The sequence below is a fragment of the Dipteris shenzhenensis genome, chromosome 27 (genome assembly GCF_047967505.1).
Source record: "Dipteris shenzhenensis isolate YYH24624 ecotype China chromosome 27, Dip_SZ_1.0, whole genome shotgun sequence".
Lineage (NCBI taxonomy): Eukaryota > Viridiplantae > Streptophyta > Polypodiopsida > Gleicheniales > Dipteridaceae > Dipteris > Dipteris shenzhenensis.
In genome coordinates, this window is record NC_141622.1 from 30656189 (window position 1) to 30680152 (window position 23964).

Here is a 23964-nt window from a genome sequence, read left to right on the forward strand (position 1 = left end):
TACCCTTCCACAAGTGCCCATTCATCAAACCATCCATAAGTCTAGATATAGAGAAAGGAATACGTCACAGATCATGACGTCCCCTCCCACTCAAAATAAGACCCTGGTGGAGATAATGAACTGATGTAGAAAATATCACGGTAAATTCTGAAAATACTGCTGTAAAATGTCAGGGTACTGCTGTAAGTCTTCATCAGATTGCCAAGTAGCGTCGGAGTAGTCCACATCTCGCCAAAGAACAAGGAATTCTGTGATAAGTCGATGTCGAGTCTCTCGCTGTCGATGGTCCAAAATACGCTCACGAATAAGAAAAACATAATCGTCTTCGATTTTTGGGACATGATCACCTGCAAGAGGAACTGCTTCATCGCCTGGAATGTACGTCTTTAGCCAAGAAATATGAAATGTCGGATGGATTTTACCCCATGATGGTGGTAATTCCAATTTGTAACTTAAAGGTGAGTTTTTCTTGACGATCCGAAAAGGTACATGGTATCTTGGTCGCAACTTAGGAAACACAGACTTAACCGTCTTATAGCGATGTGGGGCTACAAATAATAGCACCATGTCACCAGTGTGAAATTCCAGGTGACGTCTATGTTTGTTGGCAGACCGTTGATACCGCTCTTGCGCTTTTCGCATATGATCCCTGACTTGGAGTAGAATGTCTTGCATTTCTTGAACCAGTTGATCAGCTAGGGCCACTCGATGTTGAAGCACAAAATTCGTTGGTACAATCGGAGTGTGTCCATAAGCTGCTTGGAATGGAGTCATGCTGATGGCACTATGGAAAGAGTTATTATAAGCAAACTCAAGGAGTGGTAGATACTCTTCCCAAGCTGCCAGGCGTGACTGAATATAATGTTGAAGCATTTCTTCCAGAACTTGGCTGACTCTTTCACTCTGGCCATCTGATTCTGGGTGGTAGGCTAAACTGAACAGTAGAGTTGTTCCCAAAGATTCAAACAGTGAAATCCAAAAGTGACTGGTAAACTTAGGATCTCTATCAGATATGATATTCTTGGGCAATCCATGGTTTCGGAAGATGTGTTGTATGAAGAGTTTGGCGATGTTCGGAGCCTGTGCACTGCTTTTGCAAGCAACAAAGTGTGCCATTTTGGACAATCGATCAACAATTACCATAATCTAAGTGTTACCTCTGGAGGATCATGGTAGTGTTGTAATGAAATCCATGGAAATACTTTCCCACCTTTCAGTTGGAACTGGAAGAGGCTGAAGAAGTCCTGCTGGAAGTCGTCGGCTTGCTTTCATTTGTTGACAAGATAAGCAAGATGTAACCATTTTGATGACGTCGCTTTTCATCTGAGGCCAGTAGTATGTTGCACTGAGTAACCTATAAGTCTTATTGATGCCTGGATGGGCAGCATAAGGAACTACATGATGCTCTTTTAACAAAAGACGTCGAACATCCTTGTCATGTGGTACACAGACGCGATCTTGATAATACAAAAGGTCGTCCGTATAAGAATAGGATGAGAAAATCTTCTGTTCGGAAGTCTAAGGTTGATCTTTTGAAAGAACTCGTACTGCTGTGCCGAAGTCTTTATCATTGAAATACTTCCCTTTGAATGAATTCGGAACATCCACATATAACGTAGAGATTACCATAGCTGATGCTAGAGTTAACCTGCTGAGAGCATCTGCAACTACATTGCGTAGTCCTAGAATGTACTCAATGGTCATGTGAAAGTTGGCCAAAAACTCAACCCAACGTGCTTGTCGAGTGTTCATGACTGGCTGGCTGAGTAAAGATATACTTTAAAGAGTGATGGTCTGTCTTGACCACCGAATCGGCTCCCATGAGATAATGTTTCCAAGAGCGATAAGCATGTACAACGACAAGAAACTCCTTATCATAAACCGGGTATTGGGTTTGGATATCAGAATGTTTATGGCTGTCAAAAGCAATAACTTTGCCTTCTTGCATCAAGACTACTCCTGTAGCAATGTCGGAAGCGTCGGTCATGACCTCAAATAGAAGGTTTGGGTCAGCAATAGCCATAACTGGTATGGTAGTGAGTGCTTGCTTGAGTTGTTGGAAACTATACTCTGTTTCGGGAAGCCACTAAAAAACTACTGTGCTTTGCAATAATTCGGACATAGGAGCTGCGATTTCGGAAAACTGATAGACCTTTGTATGGTAGAAGTTTACCAATCCGAGAAAAGAGCGGACATCATGAACATTCTTAGAAGTAGGCCAATTTCGGATTACCTCGACCTTCTTGGGATCCACAGAGATGCCTTGAGCTGAAATAACATGTCCCAAATATTCGAGTTGGGTCTTGAAGAACTCACTCTTCTCAATGTTGATGTAGAGAGAATTTGCGCGGAGAACTTCAAAAACTTGGTGAAGATGTTGTTTGTGCTCATGTAGGGATCTGCTGAAAACGAGGATGTCATCGAGGTAAACGATGACGCACTTAATGAAGAAAGGCCTAAAGATGTCGTTCATTAGTGTCATGAATGTGACCGGGGCATTGTTTAACCCAAAGGCATGACCAAACATTCATAGTGTCCATACTTTGTTCGAAAAGCTGTCTTGTACTCATTGCCTTCTCGTATGCGAATTTGATGATAACCTGAACGAAGATCAATCTTTGAGAATTGTGTTGCGTGTAGAAGTTGATCAAAGAGGTCATCGATGCAAGGCAATGGATACTTGTTTTTAATAGTGAGCTTGTTGAGGGCTCGGTAGTCGATGCAGAGGCGCATTGACTTATTCTTTTTTTCCACAAGTAGCACTGGAGATCCGAAAGGACTGCGACTGAGCCGAATGTGACCTTTGTCGAGTAGTTCGGTCACCTTTCTTTGGATTTCTTCATTTTGAGTGTAAGAAACCCGATAAGGAGGTTTCGACGGTGGATTACTGCCGGGAATAAGTTCGATTGGGTGATCCACTAGTCGTCGAGGTGGTAACTGCTTTGGCAATTCCTATAGAAAAATATCCAAGTAGGGCTGGAAAAAAGGTTGATTGAGGTATTCAGGAGGATCCTTTGTTGGTGTCTTCTCTATTGCCGTAACCAACAGAAGTGAAGTCTTTACTTGACGTTTACGAACCCACTTCTTTACTTGTAGGGCAGAGGCAACTGGGGTTGAAGGAGAGTCCCTAGAACCAGTTAGCTCAATAAGTTTTCCCTAGTGGACAAACTGGATAGTATGGCTGCGAAAGCTGATTGATGGATCATAGTCGTAGAGCCATTGTTGTCCAAGTATGACATCGTACCGAGAAAGAGGCATGATGTCGAAGTTCAACTTGTCCATATAATGTTGGATGCGAAAAGACAAGTTTTTGATCCTGGTGTTGCACAAGAAGGTAGTTCCATTTGCGAGTTTAATTTGATAGTCCATGAGACTAGGACTGGTGGTCAACCGAAGTTTGTCGACCATAGAACTAGCCAAAAAGTTATGAGAGCAGCCACTGTCGATGAGGATAGTGACCGTTGTTCCACGAATCGATCCTTGAACACAAAGTACTTGAGTGGCCAGGGAAGGTTTGGGGTTGCTGGCAAGGCTCAGGTGGATGGTATTTGCCATTCGAACAGCTTTGCCTTTCTTGTCTTGTGTTGGGGTAGCATATTCTATTTGGGAAGTGCTAGGTTCCATATTGAAATTTTGCTTTGGTCGCTTCGGACAATCGAACCATCTATGGTCGCATGTACAGATGGTACAAAGTCCTTTTGTGCTGGAGTTGTTCTTCTTGTCATTGGCCGCACATTTATGTTGGGGATGACGGTGATGACTTTGTGAAGAAGAAGAGGCGCGATCCTTGGAGGAGTGCTTCTATTGGAATCCAGCATATGATTTCTGAGGCTTGTGGGGATCTTGAGACTGTCGCTGACCTTGATTACCCGAGTTTTTTCTAAACCTCGGGTTATCTTGAGGGCGAGCACCTTTGGCCATAGTAGAGTTCTGTGTTCGATTAGCACTCTGCTTCCCTGTGTTTTGGAAATATGTTATGCGCTCTGCATAAGCAATAGCGCCAGCTGTGGTGGTGATGTTTGCTTTGAGGACATCAATGCGTAACGAGGAATTTAGGCCTGAGATGAAAGCATGAAGGCGATCATCCTCAGTTAAACCATCAATCTCCAGCACCAACGTGGTGAACTGAGAGATGTAGGAAGACAAGGAGCCTGTTTGCTCCAACTGTCGGAGTTTTGAACGTGCTTGGAAGTCCGCATTGGCAGGTATGAACTGCTTACGGAGCACGTGTTCAAAACGTTTCCAAGTTAACACACTTTTGCCGTCCTTTAAGCATCTTTGCCACCATAGGAAAGCTGTATCCTTAAGGAGGAAGGCTGCCAAGGCAATCTTTTTGCCTTCCGTGAGGTCAACAGTATCAAAGTACATGCGCAATTTTGCAAGCCATTGGTCAACTGTTCGGCGATTGCGTTGACCAATGTAGGCTTCCGGAAGTTTAATGTCAAGTCTTTTAGTTTTGGAAGCTTGGAGTAAACGGTAGAGGGCACGGAGTTCAATGTTTTCTACCTCTGGTGGGAAGGAGTCCACATAGTCGTCTGGTTGCGTCACGTCATCCTCTGTATGTGTGGTACTACGAGAATCTTGGAGTTGTTGGATTTTCTGAACCAAGTCGGAGATGCTGTCCTGAAGCTGGGAAATTTGAAGTTGAAATAGTGCTTCGCCTTGTAAGTTGACTTCAGGGGTCTTTTTTGGACTTGAGTCGCTTATTTCCGGAGAGGCTGCACGCGAGCGTTGCGACATATCTGAGGTCCCCGTGAGAAAAGCACGAACCTACGCTCTAGTTTGTACCATTCCTGAAAGAAGATTCGGGCTGCTCCCTGAGGTTGCTCATGTTGGAGGGGGCAGAAGAAGCAGGATGGAACCAGCCGTGGAAATCTAGTAAAGGAGGTCCTGTCTGAGGTAACACTAGTGATGCCGAAATGGGTGCTACTCCTCGTGAGAGTACATGGGTAGGTTGCAAAGTCCACGAATCTGAGAAAGGATAAGGAGTTGCTGTCGAAAATGGAGGATATCCAGGAGAAGGAGTGCCTTCAGAGTGTAAATACCGTCTTGGGGAAGGTACAGCCTGTATAGGAGATATCTGGGAGCTGAAGGAAGTAGAGAGTACCCTGGAGATGCTGAAGCTGAGGGGTAAAAGTCTCTCCAAAGATGGACAGCAAACTCGTGAGGAATATCGGGTTCTGGGTATCTTCGTGTCTCGTGGAACACAACCTGGACTGTGCTGAGGAAGTAATGTAACTGAAGTGCCTCACGCAGAAGGTATAGGATGTGGTCCAAATCACTAGGAGGGCACGTGACACAGAAGACCCACGATGCAAAAGCTCCGAAATGGGCTGGTTGTGCAATCTGAACACGATATTGTGTGGTAGATGATGCCTGAGGTGTCCTTGAAGGGACGGGTGAATTACCAGGGGTTTCCATGCTTTAAGGAAGCAGCTTTCATTTGCTGTAATTTGATAATAAGCGTCAAATGACAATATGAAAGAGAATCCTTAGCAATAGAATGGAAAGAATCCACCTGGCATAGATTTAATCTGCCAATTAGTTGCGTAGAAAAGGCCTGCAGATCTCTGTCCGGAGATCCATGTTGCTGTCCTTGCAAATCCGCATGGATGTGTGAACCAGAAATAGGTGCCGGGTAGACTTTCGAGGCAAACAGGGGCATTGGCAGAGGCTGGGTGCAGAAAAGGCAGATTTCCTGCGTTGATTTCAGAGAAAAAGTGCCTCTGGGGTGCGAGGAGCAGATCTCGGCCTGGCTGGTCAGGATTGGAAGGCAGCAACAGGGCGCTTTTCACAGGCTGTCTGCATCGCAATAGAGGGGCAGAACCGCTGCTGAGCAAAAAGGCAGGTATGGTGGCGAAAAAGGGGGCAGGCTGCTTGTTTGTGGCGAAACAGGCTGCGGGCTTCCAAGGCTGAATTGCGGCAGCCAGGGCAGTGATCTGGCGCTGCAGGACTGGCAGGAACCCAGGGCAGCAAACCGGCGGGGAGGGGGGTCTTCGTATGGCGTGAAAAGATGACGAATCCTGCGTGACAAAAATCCATACGGGCAAGGGAGGCGAGCCTGCGTGACAAAAATCCGTACGGCCGTCAATCGTGGATCGTCATGTCTTGTTTGTGGCTGCCTAGGTTGGGTGGTTGCCAAAAATTAAAGTGTGGGTTTAATTAACCTGTGGGTAGTCCAGGGTAAGACCTAAGATATGGGGCTGGGTTTTCCTTTTTAGCCCCTCTAGGTACCCTTTTTATAAGGTGCTTGGTGCCAAAAGGTGTGCCTATTCAAAGGGGTGTGACCCTTGGAATAGGTGTACCTTTTCATAAAGGGGTGTGCCCCTGTTTTCAAAAGGGGTGTCCCCACACGAAGAGGTGTGTCCTTTTTTCCACGATGGGGTGTGTCCCTTGGGTGAGGAGTCAAAATTCTTCATCAAAAGGTGTGTCCGATGGTGGAAAAGGTGCGTCCCTTGGTTTTGGGACAGCCCAAGCACATGAAAAGACACGATTTTTGTCGTGTCCATTCACATTAACTCGTGATGTGTGGGAGATGGAGAGGCCATTAATGACTTTAGGCAGGGTAGGCACTAAAAATTTTTACGCTCATTCTCTCCATCTCTTCCATGCACAACATGCACGGATATCCTTCTAGCGGAAAGAAATGCATCAGATCAGCGCTAGAAGGTGGGAGGCATTTCCTACACGCAGGAGCGAAATTTGCTCTGATACCACTGTAAGAAATCCTAGATTTACTATATTTAGAAATGTGCTAAGGAACAGAAAGGAGACTGAAATAGCAGAGAACAAGGAATAATTGTATTGCTTGAGTGTCTGTAGTGTCTGTAGTGTATCATCCATACAATTGGGCCTCTCTTACATAGAGAGTGAAGAGTCACACATGAAAAGGTGTGTACTCCAAAGTGTATGTGCATGAAGAGGTGTGTACCCCTTGTGAAGGGTGTGACCCTTGATGAGAGGGTGCATTACAATAGGAGTGTCTCTTCAATAGAATGTCTCTTGTGAAGGGTTGTGCCTCATAGGAAGTGTCCCGTCGAAAGGGCATACCCTTCCACAAGTGCCCATTCATCAAACCATCCATAAGTCTAGATATAGAGAAAGGAATACGTCACAGATCATGACAGTCCGTCCCAGGCAATCATCTGGTCACCATAAGGCAACATGGAGGGAATCAAGAATAAGAAAGATCTTGCCTCCTGTTGCTTTGTAGACTTCAAAAAAGCTTTCGACACAATTCCACAGAAAAAGCTATGGGAAAGACTAGAAAGGCTCCAAGTCCCTCAAGATAAGAGAGACCACTTACCTATACGAGAGATTGTTAGCTGAATTAGCAAAGCCATTAGTAGATGGATGATGCTCTAGAGGCAAGGTCATTATACATAGCGACATAGGAGTCAAGTAAGGCTGTCCCCTCTCGCCAAATTCGTTCTCTTCATTGATGAACTAGAAGATTTTGGAAGTAAATACACAGCAAAGAAGGAATCCAAATTGTGGGGTATGCCCTACAACTGCTCATTTACGCACATGACATAGTCTTCTTGGAAAAAATCAAGAAGGGCATGCAAGCACACTTGGATGCACTGGGTAATTTCTGCTGACACTTAGGAATGCAGGTCAACATAGCCAAGACAAAGTAATGGTGAGCGGGACTTGAAATAAACAGACTGACTTTAATTTCTAAGGGGAGCTTTTGGACACAGTCACCAGCAACAAATATCTAGGGCTGGAATTTGAAGATAACTACAAGTGGAATGCATGTGTGGAAAGAAGAATTTTGGGAGGGCTGAAAGCCCTGTGCAGTTTCCAAAATAAATGTAGAAACGCAAGCCTATGGAACTGGGACATAAGGAAGTTCTATATACCATGCTTGTGCACACCTATGGAACTGAGACATAAGAAAGTTTCTATATACCATGCTTGTGCAAACAATGATTCTCTACAGGTGTCCAGCCTGGGCACCTAGGCTCTCTAGAACTTATTGGAGAAGAATTGAAACCTTACATAAACGTTTACTCATAGGAAAACTCAGGGTCAAGGCACAAACACCCTACCCCGTCCTGTTGCCTAAGACAGGTATAATACCTCTCAGAGGGAAAGTTCTATGCCAATACAAGCTACAAAGACCACTGGACGGCACAGAGAGAGAACGAAATGGTTGGAACTTTGGCGCATATGAAACCTGATTGGAAATTCTGGCATCAATTTCACGATGAAACCTGACTGGCAATTCTGACATCAATTTCACGCACACACGATGGAAGACAAATCTGACCTTCTTTTCCATTCCGACATGGAAAAATCAGTCAACGACTTTGCTTCTCACTCTCACTCTCTCTCTCTTCTTCTCAGATTGGGTTGAGAGCATTATCGGAGAGAAGCAAAGCTGACCCTCTCACCAGGCTCTATATTGATGAGATCACATCCTTTGTAGATCGCCTAGGCAAAGAGGGCTCACTTCTGGCTGACTTGATGGTGCAGATATTGTTGTACGCAGACGACATAGTCCTCATATCATCCTCAACAGAGGGATTGCAAAAACACCTAGAGGCAATGGAGGGGTTCTCCAAAGAGAGAGAGAGACTTGACAGTTAACCTTGGAAAAACCAAGGTTATGATCTTCAACACCTTACAAGCAGTGTCCCGTCGCCATAGCTTCACGTACCGAGATGAGCCAATGGAGATAGTGCAGTCTTACACATATCTCGGAGTAGTACTCACCGGACCAGGTTTCACAATGATTCATTCAGGTACAACACGACTCAAACGAGGACGAGGTGCACTGGCCTGACTAGAGAGTCGGTGCTTCTAGGCACACTTCCAAGACCCTCCGACGAAGGGTTGGCCTTTCGTCACCCTGGTGAGGCCGACAGCTATGTATGCAACACCATTCTGGAAGAGTGACATTTCAATGACAAAGTGGAACAGACTTGAGAGGCTACAGGCGACTATGGGTTCCAGGATGATTCAAAGTAAGCCCTCGGTCCCCCATCAAATTATACAGGCAGAGTTCGCCATGACCCCTCTCTAGGTTGATGCCATCTGTCACACAATGACTTTCCTCCACAAGAGTCTCGGCCTTACCCAAGTGGAGATTATCAAGGCTATCACTGGAGTCTTCTAGGCGAGTGGTAGAGAGCGGTGTTAATACAGCATGGTATGCACGGGTATCCACATCGTTTGGTAGTCACGGCATTCAGATGGACAGGCGTTCCCCCTTTCAGTACAGCATGGATCCACAACCCGAGATGATCCCGCAAGATGAGATCTACTATATCATACGATTGGACCTCCTCCAGCTACATGCATCTAAGACCTAGGATGGAGAGGCATTCCCCACCAAGATCCACTTCTACCATGACCACTTCCCGAGGGTCTCGGAGCATGGTCTCGTCATCAAACCTTGGTATCTCCAGAACAGGAGAGTCTCACATGCACTGAGGATCGCCATCGGGCAATTGCGAGTCTCGTTACATCAGTTGAGGATTGAGGTAGGGAGAGATGCAGGTATACCCAGAGAGCAAAGGATCTACAGACTATGCCACATGACAGATGTTGAGACAACGGAGCACATTTTATGTGTCTGCCCAGTCTACTATGAGATTCAAGGGCTATTGATTATGTGATGTTGTACTCTTGATTATGGGCTATTTATGTCTATTGTGACACCCTTTTCTATTTGCTCTAATTTTGGAACAACAAACAAGATAGTTTGATGTTTCAAGAGGGGGGTATGTCATGGGGACGTGGTGGTGAGTGCCCGATAGTACTCAGCTGTCAGGCCGTCGGGGACTGGGGGATCTGTCATCGACCATCGCGCTCAGGGCTTCCTCCATCTCTTCCTTCGAGAAGGGTCTAGCCAACCTAGCACTTTGGGAGTCGGAGATTTGGCTATCCATCTCCGAGAGGGCCTCGTTCAGGCATCCGAGCCATTGCTCGTTTTGTACTGCAAGTTCACCCACCACCAAACTAAGCTCAGTTTGGAAGACCTCCACCATGTGCCAAAACACGGGGTTAATGCCCAAAAGGTACCTAGGATTTCATGTGCAATAAGTGCAACTCCTAGTGCTATTAGAGTGGTTTCAATTTCTAAGGTCGTTGGTTTGGTTTAGTGGGGTCATTCTTTAGAAATTGGACCCCTAGAGAACCTATAAACTAGGGTCATTGGTCCCTTTGCATTAGGGTTGTGGTGTGCCATCTGACCCCCTAGGGGCATAAAAAATCCCACGCCTCATTTTGTACATGTGTCTGCATGTGGCTTCTCAGCTTGCCTTGTGTCACCCCTGGAAGTCCCTGGAGCACTTCCTTGCCTTTCCATGCTGATTTGAGACTTCTCCCCTACCAGGGGCAGCTTCATTTCTCTAGATGGTGGATTTCTGCACTCTTGCTGGCTGAAGTCGAATTTCAAGCTTTCTTCGTGACAGTTCTCCTCCCCTTGGTGCCCCCTGTTGCTAGCATGCTTCTTGGACCTAGACGCCTTCATCCTAGGCCACTTTTGAAGCTTTTCTCGACTTTCTTCGAGACACAAGTTCTTCTTTCCTGCATCTGAAGCCATATTCTTGGGCGCCTCTCGACCTGCTCCTGCCTAGTGCAAGGCGCACTGAAAACGGGGGTGTTTGTGGGCTGAAAACTTCATTCTTGTGGACGTATTCATGGCTGATTTGCTGCAGCTTGCTGGATGTTCTCTTTTCTGGTCACAGTCCCCATTTCAGAGCAAACTGAAAAGTATTGTTGTGGTCTTCCCAAAGAGCTGAGGGACTATTGCACCAAGACACACATTTCCAGCATGTCACAGCTGATAGAGAATGCCACCACAGCTTACTCACTCAAGCAAGGCAAAGTCTCAAGTTTCAAAAGCAACTTGAAGGAGGAGCCAAAGAAACCACAGCAAGCTGGAAAAGTCCCTCTGAAATCAAAGTTTGTGGCTAGACAAAGGAGAAAACAGCAGCCGTCTTCTCTCACTCCTGAAGAGAGGAATAAATTGTTTGCTGAAGGGAGGTGTTTTCTCTGCAAAGAGGCGGGTCATAGGGCAGCAAATTGTCCTAACAAGAAGAGGGAAGAACCTGCAGCAACTCGGGCCGACTCTAATCAAGGCACTAGAGAGGACCCCAGAGGCAAGAAACCCAAGCCAAGTGCTGGCCACATTCTTGACATCATTGGGGGTGAGCATGATGAGAAGAAGACAGAGATGTGTAGAGCATGGGGCAAGCTACGAGATCAGCATTGTCTGTACTTCTTTGACTCAGGAGCCAAAGCAAATTTCATTACTCCTGAACTTGCAGCTCAGTTGGGTCTTCAACCAGAGGAGATCGGTCCCCTTTGTGAGGCCAACATGGCTAATCCGGAGCTTAGTACCCCTGTCACTCCTATCATAGGGAAGCTACAGATTCACATTCAGGGATATGTGGACTATGAGGATTTCTATGTGATGCCTTTACCTAAGTGTGATGTTTTGCTGGGGATGCCTTGGATGTACCGTGTGCATGCTATCATAGATACGCATGATAAGAAGCTTACCTTGACTTATAGGGGTAAAACACAAGTCATAGATGTCAACTCGAAGGAAGAATCAGTCCTAGTTGTATCCGCTTCGGCGATTTCTTCTGTAATTAAAAAGCATCTTTCAACGTATTTGATTTTTGTCAAAGAAAAAGAACCAGTTGAGAATAACTCTAATTTTTCCAAGCTGGAAAAACAGCAAACTGAGTTTTTATTTCAGTTTCAAGATTGTTTTTCAAATGAACTCCCAGAGGAGTTACCTCCTGAGAGGCTAGAAGATCATACCATTGATATCATTCCTGGCAGTTCTCCACTTAACCGACCACCATACAGGGTGAGTGCGGCACAGCAAGAGGAGATCATGTGTCAGGTGAATGAATTGTTACAGAAGGGGCTGATTCAGCCAAGCTCTTCTCCATATTGTTCTCCTGTCGTCCTTGTGCAGAAGAAGGATGGATCTTGGAGAATGTGTATTGACTACAGGGCTTTGAATAAGATCTCAATCAAGAATCGATTTCCTATTCCACGCATTGATGACATCTTGGATCGATTAGAGGGATCAGCCATCTTCAGTCGCATTGACTTGAAGAGTGTTTACTATCAGATACGAATCAGGCCCAAAGATGTACATAAGACTACCTTCAGGACCACTTTTGGGCTTTATGAGTTTCTTGTCATGCCATTTGGTTTGACTAATGCTCCTTCTACCTTTTTGTTGTAGCCTTTTCATGGAGAAGTGCCACAAGATATGCCAATTGAAGAGCAACTTGAAGTTGATGAGCAAGATGAGGTCTTGATTCCTGAGTAGATTGTGACACATAAAGATCGGGAGGTTAATGGTAGACTTGCCAAACGCTATCGAGTGAAGTGGAAGAATTATCATGCGAACAATGCGATCTGGATGGAAGACAGTGAATTGGCAGATTCACCACAGGTTTTATAGTTGTACCTTGAGGCATTTGGTCTCGAGCCTATTGCGGTAGCGACTCATGCCGGTTCAACAAAGCACAGGTCTAGGGCATTACCAGATGCTCATGGGGGAAGGTAGCACCTCCGCACCCACAGTGCAAACAGGCTCACATGATATCTAGAGGTCGCTTGGTGACACTGCGGTTTCACCGGAGGCACTAATGCTAACAATATTTTTGCCGTGAGACTTATATGATGAGTGATCATGAAACTTCAGGTGGTTGATACACTGACATACGGATGGATCTGCAGTCCTCCTGTATGTACATTGTATTTTTGGTACTTCATGTGATGTTGTACTATTGATTATGGGCTATTTATGCCTATTGTGACACCCTTTTCTATTTGCTGTAATTTTGGGACAACAAACAAGATACTTTGCTGTTTCAAGAGGGGGGTATGTCACGGGGACGTGGTGGTGATGGTGAAGTGTCTAAACTAACCGTCACTGAATTTAGCCTAGGGAACCAAGCTAGGGGCCTTAGTTAATGCCCAAAAGGTACCTATGATTTCATGTGCAATAAGTGCAACTCCTAGTGCTATTAGAGTGGTTTCAATTTCTAAGGTCATTGGTTTGGTTCAGTGGGGTCATTCTTTAAAAACCGACCCCCTAGAGATCCTATAAACTAGGGTCATTGGTTCCTTTGCATTAGGGTCATGGTGTGCCATCTGGCCCCCTAGGGGCATTAAAAATCCCACGCCTCATTTTGTACATGTGTCTGCATGTGGCTTCTCTGCTTGCCTTGTGTCACCCCTGGAAGTCCTTGGAAGGCCCTAGAGCCCTTCCTTGCCTTTCCATGCTGATTTGAGACTTTTTCCCTACCAAGGGCAGCTTCATTTCTCTAGATGGTGGATTTCTACAGCTCTCCTCTTGCTGGCCGAAGTGGAATTTCAAGCTTTCTTCGCGACAGTTCTCCTCCCCTTGGTGCCCTCTGTTGCTGGCATGCTTCTTGGACCTGGACGCCTTCATTCTGGGCCACTTTTGAAGCTTTTCTCGACTTTCTTCACGACAGAACTTCTTCTTTCCTGCATCTGAAGCCATATTCTTGGGCGCCTCTCTTCCTGCTCCTGCCTGGTGCAAGGCGCACTGAAAACGGGGGTGTTTGTGGGCTGAAAACTCCATTCTGGTGGACGCATTCATGGCTAATTCGCTACAGCTTGCTGGACGTTCTCTTTTCTGATCTTTTCTGTGCTGGAAGACACTCATAGGCAGCTCCCTCCTACCAAAGTTTGCTGCAACCTACTTCTGGAGCTGTTTCGGGCTGAAACAGGCTCTTTTTGTTGGCTGAATTCTCACTGTCTCTTCCTACTCTATGCTACAACCACTCCTGCTGAGTTCTTGCTTGGTTGGATGCCCTGCGGTTGGCCCGGGAGAGGATTGGGGCACGGGGCACTGGTTGTGATACTCTCTTCCTGGGGGTGCAGTGGCTAGCCTTGGGCTCGGTAATGGCTTGGTTGTGGGTGAATGCATTGCGTGGCATGCCGTCTGATTGGTCTACTTGCGTTATGCATGACTTCAAAAAGGAACCAAAGGAATAGCACTGGGAGTTGGACACTAGCACAACCACGGGTTGGCGTTGGACTGGGTTGCACCTGTGGGTGAGCTCTTAAGGGAGTCCCTTTGTATTTTGAGCTAACCAGTTTAAATAAATACCTCAAGGGGCGCCAAGTGTTGGGGCCAACAGGTGTCACTCTCTATGTTTCTGAGTAGGGGCATTCTAGCCTCCCTTGTCTTTAATGGTTCCATGATGCTATGCAGTGAAGTATTATGCTCTGAGTTTTGTTTGTGGACAAAGGCAATCTTTTAAGTTAGCTGTATTTTTCAGTTTTGTGAGATAGTAGAGACAGTTACACTGCCCTTTGTGATCAAAGGCCACAGCCTGGGCATGTACTAGGAGGTCTAGCTCTGAGCACCTGATACTCTTATGCTTTTTTGCCACTCTACTATTTTGCTTACTAGATTAGCACTTTAACTTTCAGCAAGGGCCTTAGTGAGCCCTTTGCTTCAGCCCACATCAGCTTGTATGACTTACTTTTGGTTTTGTACTTTTGTCTCATAGGCCCGTGATGCCTCCTGCAGAAGTTAATACATCTTTCTTTCTTTCTTTTTTTCTCACCAACAAATTGGATCTCCCCTAGGCATTTTATTTCATGGATGAAAGATTATAGAGTACAATATGCGCAGCTCGCACGCTGATTACAAAAACGTGGAAAATTCAATTACAAGGAGTTGAGCTCCCCTCTCTTGGCAAATACCATGTGTCATAATCTAGCTACTATCTTGCTCAAGCCCTTGGGTTAGGTCTTTCCAGACCTTCTAACTCCCATGGTCACCTACTTTGGTAAAGTTCCCCCTTGGCTCCATGAAAATAGAGTATTTTGATCCCTTTTGGTACTTGCATCATTTTAATGAAGCACACCATCATGGTACCCATTAACCATTGGCTTTTGAATGCAGACATCGTCGCTAAAACACATCTGTGCATATAACATACATTAATTTCTCTGGTTGACCAAGGTCATCCCTCTTTATCATAATTAAGGAGCTTTGACTGACAATCAGGACGTCTTAATTATGGCCAAGTCTCTCCAACCGAAGTTGGACTCTCTTGGTTGATTGAAGTCAACCCTCTTGGCCTAAGCCAAGCCTCCCTAACAGAGATCAGCACTACTTGACCTGAGTCAAGTATCTTTGACTGAAGTCAATTCTTTGACCACTTAAGAAAACTCTTTGACCATCATTAAATAAATGAAGAACTCTTTAATTATGACCAATTAAACAGTCAACTGATACTTTGACTTGGGGTATTTACAACTTGGTGACATCCCCTCGGCTTCTAATCAGTGGACCTAAACTGAAAAGATGCTTTGTAAATATCCAAAACTTATGGATAGTCAAACAACATGTCTTCATCCATCTACTTGGCATTCAATGTTTAATTTTACAAGGTACTCGTAAAATTTCTTGCCCTGAGAGCCTTTGCGCAGTGGACTCAAAGACATCCTCCAGCTCATCCACTTCCAGTGGATCTTCTAATACAGATTCTATAGGCTCCGACCATTCATATTTCTTTAGAAGAACCACATGAGAATCGTCCAATGCTCTGGCAGTTTCAATTTGTACAGTGTAACCAAAAAACGTGTTTCTGGCATGCGAAACACTTAGAAACGTTTCTCTAGATGAAGCGTTTCGTCGAAATGGGCAAAACGCCCTACTATAGGTTGTCACTTATGGCTTGACACTTTTCAGAGTGCTCAATGTGTATTTGTGTATTTGAGAGCTCTTTTCAGAGAGAGAGAGAGAGAATCTGAAGATAATTATTTATCTTTTATATATAATTCATATAAAATACATTTTTTTAACCCGTTTCTAGACAAAACGCCTGGCAAAATCTTGTAGCGTTTCTAAAAACGTTTCTTGTCACACTGAATCTGTATGCAACATCATTAATCTCATCTGAAACCCTGAAAGGGCCATAGTACTTGAGAGATGACTTGGCATACACTTTCTCTTTGCCCTTAAGCTTACGGAGACTGACTTTTTCAAACTTCAAAAGTACCCAATCGCATGTCCTAAGGTCTAGTTTCCTTCTATGCTTATCTACAGCTTTCTTTTGTTTCTCTTGAGACCTTTCCATTGCTGTCTACACTTGGTTGAATGCCGTTTGGAGGTCTCTTACATACAGATCAGCTGCAAACATCTCGTCTTTGGTTCTCAAGATTGGTAGCCAAATCACCTTTCCATAATAGACCTCAAAAGGGGCTTTACCTGTGGAGGTATGAACTATGTTATTGTATGCAAACTCCACAAGGGGAAGGTACTTTTTCCAATCTGATTTTTGGTCAATGCGTAACATTCCAAAAGATCTAACACTCTAGAATTTGCTACTTTACTTTGACCATCTGTCTGAGGATGGAAAGAAGAAGAAAATTTTAGATTCCTCCCCATATTATCAAATAAGGCTCTCCAAAATAGGCTGGTGACTATGGGGTCTTGGTCATTGACAATGGACTTTGGCATTCCATGGTGCTTAAAGATCTGTGCCATAAAAATCTTGGCCATATAATCTGCCTTTATGGTTTTGTGTACTTGAATGAGATGGGCCTGTTTGCTGAATCTATCAATGATAGTCCATATCCCATTATTCCCCGACTTTGATCATGGCATCAGTAGGCCAGTTGCCTTCCGTCTATCATACTTGACCTTTTGACAAGTAAGGCATTCCGTAACAAACTCGTATATATCTTTACGCATAGCTGGCCAACAAGAATACCTCTCCAAAGCTTGAGTAGTAGCTATAATTCCTCTATGCCCAGCACATGGTGGTGCATGGCATTCTTTCAAAATTTTCTGGCTCATCTCTCGGGTGATGCATAGGCAATCATCCTTCATTAAATACCCATCTTTCAGGAAATATTGACTTGTGGACTGCCCCTCTCACATTGCTGCAATATTTCTCCAAAGTCTAGATCAGTGGCATAGTGCTCCCTCAACTCTTCAAGATCGCTGTGATAGGCAATAGTCAAATTATTAACCTGGGGTCTTCGAGATAAAGCATCAACCACTCTATTATGAGCTCCCGGTGTATGGACAATCTGAAAATACTACATTGACAGCATATTTCCCCATTTAATGTGTTTGTCTGAGAGCTTAGTCTGAGTCAAGAAGTATCTCAGACTTTGGTGGTCAATCTTTATAGTGAAATCTGCACCCAAGAGAGAGTGCTTCCATGTATTAATGGCATGAATCACAGCTAGCAATTCTTTTCAATAGATTTCGAAGTGTCTTTCAGCATCCCGTAGTCACAGGCCACTACATGTCCATTCTGATGCAATGTACCCCCAACACACTCTTCACAAGCATCACAATCTACATCAAAGGGTTAGTGCAAATGAGGAGCTGCACGAATTGGCTTTGTAGTCAGCTTCTCTTTGAGACTGCTAAATGCTGTCTTTTGAGCAATACCTTTTCTTGGTCAAATCATGAAGCGGAGCAGCAATATCAGCAATGTGCTTGATAAATCTTCTGTAATATGAATAGAGGCCCAAGAAACTGTGTACTTCATGCATAGTTTTCAGCTCTGGCCATTCCTAGATGCTTGGATCTTTGCAAGGTCCATCTAAATTCGTTCTTGGAAATTATGTGCCCAAAGTGGTGAGAAGCAATCTTAAAATTGTTCAAGAAACTGAAATCTTTCTCTATCAGCATCATTCAAATCAGCATGCATTTCTAAATCTCTTTCTTTAATGAAAGCCATGTATGCTGAAACTGCAAACTTTATTGCCTTGCCAACAGAAACATTAGATACAATGGGGATGGTCTCCCTACTATTCTTGGCAACGATACGTTGCGCTTTACCCTTATGTACCAACTCAAGCACTCTTTTAGGAAGAGAGAACTTCACTGCCTTATGATGAAACCAAGGCATTCCAAGATCTACATTATGATGCATAAGAGGCAAAATGAAGAAGTCCTATTGATCTACATAACACAAAGCTTCATGGGTACCCTCTGCCTGTTAAGATGTACCATGGGGACTTTCGGCCTGTTACTCCCTTGATTAGGAAGCTTCGTGGGTCATTTTGATTAATACAATGTTCCAACATTTCAGTGAGTTATCTAGAGTGATTGTTTATTGAAGATGCCTTTGCGATGGTGCGTTCTGTTGTCTTCACATTTACCATTAGCAGCCGCATGTGCTTTAAGAAATTGCTCATATAATTTGGCTCGTTACTAACTATATATTTCTCCCATGCACTGTTATTATGGCATCCTGTGTAACAGAATCATTGTCTATCCCTAGTTGCATTGTCTACATACAAAAGATGTTTCCTAGAAATGATGGAGGGATGTTTGTCTCGAGAATCTTATTCAGATGCTTGTTAGGTTGAATATAATTTGGCTTTTTACAATTATATTCAACCATTATTTTAAAAATTGACTTTTTACAATTAAATTCAACCATTAATGTCACGACTCTTGGCTTCTTCTCCCTTGTAGATAATCACTAATTTGAAACATAAATTAATTTAAGCATTTTTTCAAAGAAGGTTGAAAAAAGAATGGTAAATTTTAGAGAGGAGATGCGACATCAGGTCAATCGGACCTGATCCTCCCTGCAAATATCAGGGGTATACTTTTATTATTTGACGCGGCAGCCTGTGGCAGACCATATGTCTCCACCTACTGTGGTCTGGATGCCCGTGACAATCACTATCCCTAGGTAAGACTGTTCATACACCCTAGATCCATTTACATCCTGAATCCAACTGGACTCGATCCTAGATTTTCCAATCCCAGTTAACTCCCACAGGAGATTAACATCCCCCTTGCTCTCCCCTTACTCAACTCTTTAATATGTAGCCAGCCTGTAACAAGATTGGCAGCATGCATTTTCACCGAATACTTTCAAGTGCCTAGTTTAGAAGTAAATTACCAATTAAAGCAGTCAAAAATCCTCTGCCAACAACCATAAGAAAAAACAAATGCACTCTAGGATTGCTCTTGTAACACTACAATATATCCCATCGTATTAACTGAAAACGATTGCACAGAGAGAGAGAGAGAGAGAGAGAGAGAGAGAGATCATTTACACAACAGAAAGTAAATAAGGTCATCTAGAGCAAATAAATCCACCAGAAGATTATAAAGTAGTGAACCGTAACAAATACAGCAGCTGTTATTACCAACCTGGCCATTGTGAATCAGAGAAACAAGAACATATTTTTTGTAAGCTTCAATAGTAATGGCATTGAGCACCGTTGCAGGAGCGGTAATTGCCTGCAACAACACAGAAAGCCAGTGTCTACCTTCAGTTGCTACTCTATATTATATTACTGCAATAAGAGATCACTTCAACGATGTATGCATGCATGAGCAAAAACAGAAGAGGAAAATTTCACATAGCATCCTTCTATGTGTTCTTTTCAAGATGATTCAAACAACTTAAATTGCGACAACCAGAGTTGCAGTTGTGATTGCAAGAAACATTGACCCACGCTTGAACTAAGTGCCACTTGGTGCAAGAAAAGGCCGACATATGAGTACATATGCGTATCTTATGAAGCTTCTTGGTATTGCACCATCAACATAGTCCAAAATTGAACATTGAAGGGTAAAAGACCCTCTCAATATCCACTTAGATTTAGATGCTCAACATCTAAGGCCCTTTCATGAAGACAAGCAAACGGGGAGTAGAATAGGTAGCCATCCATGGCTGAGGCAAGGACATGGCATGAAAGCCATGCAAATGCATAGCTTGGAGGGTCCATCAGATCTGCATCACAACCAATGGCAGCTGAGGAAATGTAGAACTGATGACATGGTATACAAGAACAACGTGGCACAGTCAATTGCTGAGATGTGGCAAGTCGGCTGCTGATGCGGAATACGTGTTGGCTGATGGCATGGCGCAGTCGGCTTGATGATGTAGAATCGGCTGGCATGTAGCAGTCAGCTGGCTGCCACATAGCATGCAAGTTGGCTGACCAGCAATTGGGCACCTCCTTCCAGGTCACGTTCTTTCCAGCCCACCGCATGGCTATTATAAGATGGGATTGCATCCCCCGTCTTCATCAAGTCCTCACTTTGAGTTTCCCACTCAATCGGACACTTGGAGCAGCGTCTGGGAGGCTGCTGACACATGGTAGGTGAGTGTGGCTACTAGAGTATTTGCTGTAGCTTCCTCAGTCTGATTTGGACAACTTCTATATGAGATCTACCTTGTGCACCGTCATCCATATGTGAATGAGCTTTGAGTTTATTGCTTCCGCTTTTGTGCATATGTGCATGGTAAATCTCTCACATGGGATGGGATCACCTTTCTCCTTCTCCTTTTTGCTCCTACTCCGTCTTGCTAGAAGACCTAATTTCAATGTGTCATTCACAGTAGCAGAAGGCAACCCTCTCCCTCTACTTCCCCTTTCCTCTTCAATCATCCCCCCCCCCCCCCCCCAAAAGAAAAAGAAAAAGCCCTTAATGTTTCTCAAGCCCTTCCTTCACATGTTACGAAGTGCACAAAGGAGTGGATAGCATGATACATGTTGAAAGCATTCCAAGGCCTTGCCGAATTGCTTCAATCCAATGTGTAACATTCCCCTACAAAGGCAAAGCATATGCAAAACAAAATTTAGGACTTTTGAAAACATTGAACAACATTATTTTTTCCACTCAAAGATAAACTCAGCACTCTTGTCCTTTGCAAGCATGCATTCTAAACAACAAGGAAGCAGAAATTGTAGGTATTTCACGTTGCCCAAAGCCATTATAAAGGCAGAAATCTAACCCGTAATAGCAATACAGTAAAAAGTCTCTTGGGACAAGACCAGTTTTCTTTTGGTCGATTTCAAAAATTTCTTCCTCCAAAACACTCAATGCTGCCTTGTAGCATTTTGCAAGAAGGCAAACCAGGAAGAAATCTGCATGAAGAGGAGTCAGGTATTCTGGAGATGGTTGAAGTTTCCGAATTGCTGTCTGTAACGGAAGGATGGCCCGCATTGGTGTATGCAACTGCATAGCATGTTCTTTTAGTCTCCTGCAAAGTATATTGACTGCAAACCCTCCCCCCAAAAAACACAAAAACAAAAACAGGAAGGAAAGACTCAGTGTGGCTGCAATGAAAAGAATAAATAGTATCTCTTTTTACGTCAGGAAAATATTATACAGCTCATCAAAGATCATCAAATTGGAATCATGAAACTCTTGAAAAGTTCTAGCTGGAGCCACATGAAGCAGTGATCTCTTCTTCTCCTCAACAGAAACCTCTTTTATTAGGGCAGTCAACATACGTAGTAGCCCTAGCTGAAGCTGGAGGGACTTCTGTCATACAACCCACACTTATCTCGGCAATGCTTCTTGGGGTAACGAACTGATAACCACCTAGCAATGTTGATTTAGTTTAACTCAATAAACCCATGTACATCCAATGGGCCGTTTCGTTGTGGGAAGATCTATAGTAAGGAGAACTGCCTCATTGACATATAATTTCTTATAAAGATTTTTCCATGTGTTCCCAGCAAACCTGAATCTCACTTCATGCTACATAATAGGTACACAACAGACATTCTGTCTACATATAGCTTGACAAGACTGGCCTTACTAAAACAATGTAGTCACAATCTCGTACTATATTTGCACAACTTTCATTGTCATTCAGCAGGATTTGTATCAGCTAAAAGTACAACAATCAAAAGTACTGTACGCTTGCTCTCCCAAAAAAAGAGGGACCAATGCTCATGGATAGCTGATTCATAAGCATTAGTAAAAAGCACTTTTTTTCTTGGAAATAAAAAAGGAAGGAAAAGAAAACAGAGACCAGTATACACATGACAGAGTTTCAGAAGGTACATTTTTCTGGAGCCAGTCGAATTTGATCCACCATACAGACACTAATGAAATTTGATGCTGTGTTCAGAAAGTTCTCAGCTTGCTCCTTTGTCATGGAACCTCCTGTTTGCGCCTCCCTATACATAACACCCAAAACAGTAGCCTTAATGTGACTGAGCCAAAAAAGAGAACTTGCAACCCCAAAAAAAAAGTTCCCATATATAGAATCTAAGGACCATGCAGTGTGCACTTCAATGTTCTGCCTGCATGTAACTGCATGCATGTGTTAAAAATCAACCAACAGAGGGTACGCACAGCGGAAGACTGATAGAATAGCCCAGGAGCTCACACAGTGTGTGGGGGGTGTGGAATCACAAACTTCTTAACTTATGTGCACACTAGTAAATAGACAATGATCCAGCCAGATATAGAGCCACCAAATCAATATATTTCCGCCCAAAGCTATGGACACAATACAAAAGAATAGATCCAAAGTCCCACCAGAGCATGGTCCTTTGATCTTACCACAAGGTACTTCTACTATCTGCCAGATATCTCTAGAAAACTGAGCCCACGTGCTCCACCTTGAGCATATGTAGACTCTCTATCCAAAGATCTAAGCTCCTTGCTGCCCTAGAAGACAGCCAAGGTCCAGCCCTTGATGAGCTCGGCGGTCTGCAGCAACTCCTAGACTCCTGGATGTAGGCCTGAGGATGTGTGTACAGCTGCTCCTGCTCCTGCTGAATGATGTATGCCAAAGGGCTGCTTTTACAGGCCTCTATGGGCCCCAAAATAGCCAACTGCTCTGCCTCAATTTGGCCGACTCAGTCCTGTCCCAACCAACCCCACAGTCCCCCATACATGGGGCTGTGGGCTGCCCTTTTGGGCGTGTGTGCTGGCCGACTCAGTTGGCCAACCGACCAGCCTATTGGGCCCTATATAAGGGCAGGGTGCTGCCCTTTTGCAGCCCCTCCCTTTGCTGTAGTACCTGGCCCATCGGATGCCCTGCACCTCTGCTTTCCTGTCAGCCCGTGGTCTGCCCTAGCCAGCTCCACTCCTGCGCATTCTTGCTGGATCGTCTCACCTTCTAGTGCTGCTCCAGATCCAGGCCAGATCCATGCCGTTGCAGCCACTATGGCTCCACCACAAGGATTCTAGGTAGGTCTAGGGCTCCAGATTCTGAGCCCCCTCAGGGATGAAACAATGAAGTGGGATGGGGGTGGGGAAGGGCTGCCTTTATAGGCTGCCCTGCACCCCTCCCTAGGGAGGCTTTTATGGGGCAAAGGGCCTGCAAAGCCAGCCCAAATCAGCCGACTGAAAGTCAGCAGTTTGGGGCTGGTTGGCCCAGCCCCAGCCCCCTATGAGCCCCTTGCCTTCATTCCTCAATCAGCTCCCCCAGCCTTCAGCACTCCAATAGCTCCCTTCCAGCCCCTTGTATGCAGCTCCTGAAAACCTCCAGATCTGACCCTGATCAGCCTAATCTTTTGGCCTCAGTTCAGCCTATCGGGAAGGTGTATTCGCAGCACAACAGTTGGGGATTTGGACCAGCAAACAGCGTGAGGTTGGGTACTGTTTCAGCAGCTCTTTGAAGTTCTCTTTTGCAGTTTTGCACAGCTCACTTCTCAGCTCTACATCTCAGTCATATCTCAGCTCTCTCTTAGATTATTACTCCTAGCTTTTACTCTCTCACTCACGCAGTTACCCTGCATACCGGTAGACAGCACAAGTCTCTTCCTTGCCTTGCAGAAGTGCCCTACATCGTCAGTGTGGACAGCATCAAGGTCTCGGTATTGGTTGGAGTTGCCTGGTCATTGGGTCTACAATATGTGTGCACAGTGTACTCTTCAAAAGCGCGTTCCCGTGCTCTCTCAAAGAGTGTTATTTGTATCTTTCAGTTCTCCAAGTATAAAGCAAATTCTCCCCTGATTGGGGGAGGGGCCCTCAATGGGTACAAGGTGCATAATGCTAATTCCTTGCTAAAGGTTTAAAGAAGGTCTTGCTGTGATTACATGATCAGATAACACGTTGCATGTTACATTGGTATCAGAGCTCTGACCAGCTTGACTACCCGGAGTGTATGATTGTGTTGAGATCCGAAAAGAACACAACCAGTGCCATGGAAGGTTTGGGGGAAGATGTTAGATTTGAAGACTGCGAAGAGGAGAAAGACA

General features: G+C 44.5%; 1 protein-coding gene across 1 annotated transcript in view; it reads right to left on the reverse strand.

Annotated features, from left to right (window-relative positions):
• The window catches only part of COP13 (Proteasome component (PCI) domain protein), a 40683-nt gene that overhangs the window by 12720 nt on the left and 3999 nt on the right, over positions 1 to 23964 (reverse strand). The window contains exons 2-5 of the mRNA XM_087398400.1: positions 21815 to 21930; positions 20754 to 21018; positions 20509 to 20566; positions 19160 to 19249 (exon numbers count right to left, since the gene is read on the reverse strand). Of these exons, the coding sequence (XP_087254526.1) occupies positions 19160 to 19249; positions 20509 to 20566; positions 20754 to 21018; positions 21815 to 21930 (529 nt within the window). The remainder of the gene's footprint in view (positions 1 to 19159; positions 19250 to 20508; positions 20567 to 20753; positions 21019 to 21814; positions 21931 to 23964) is intronic.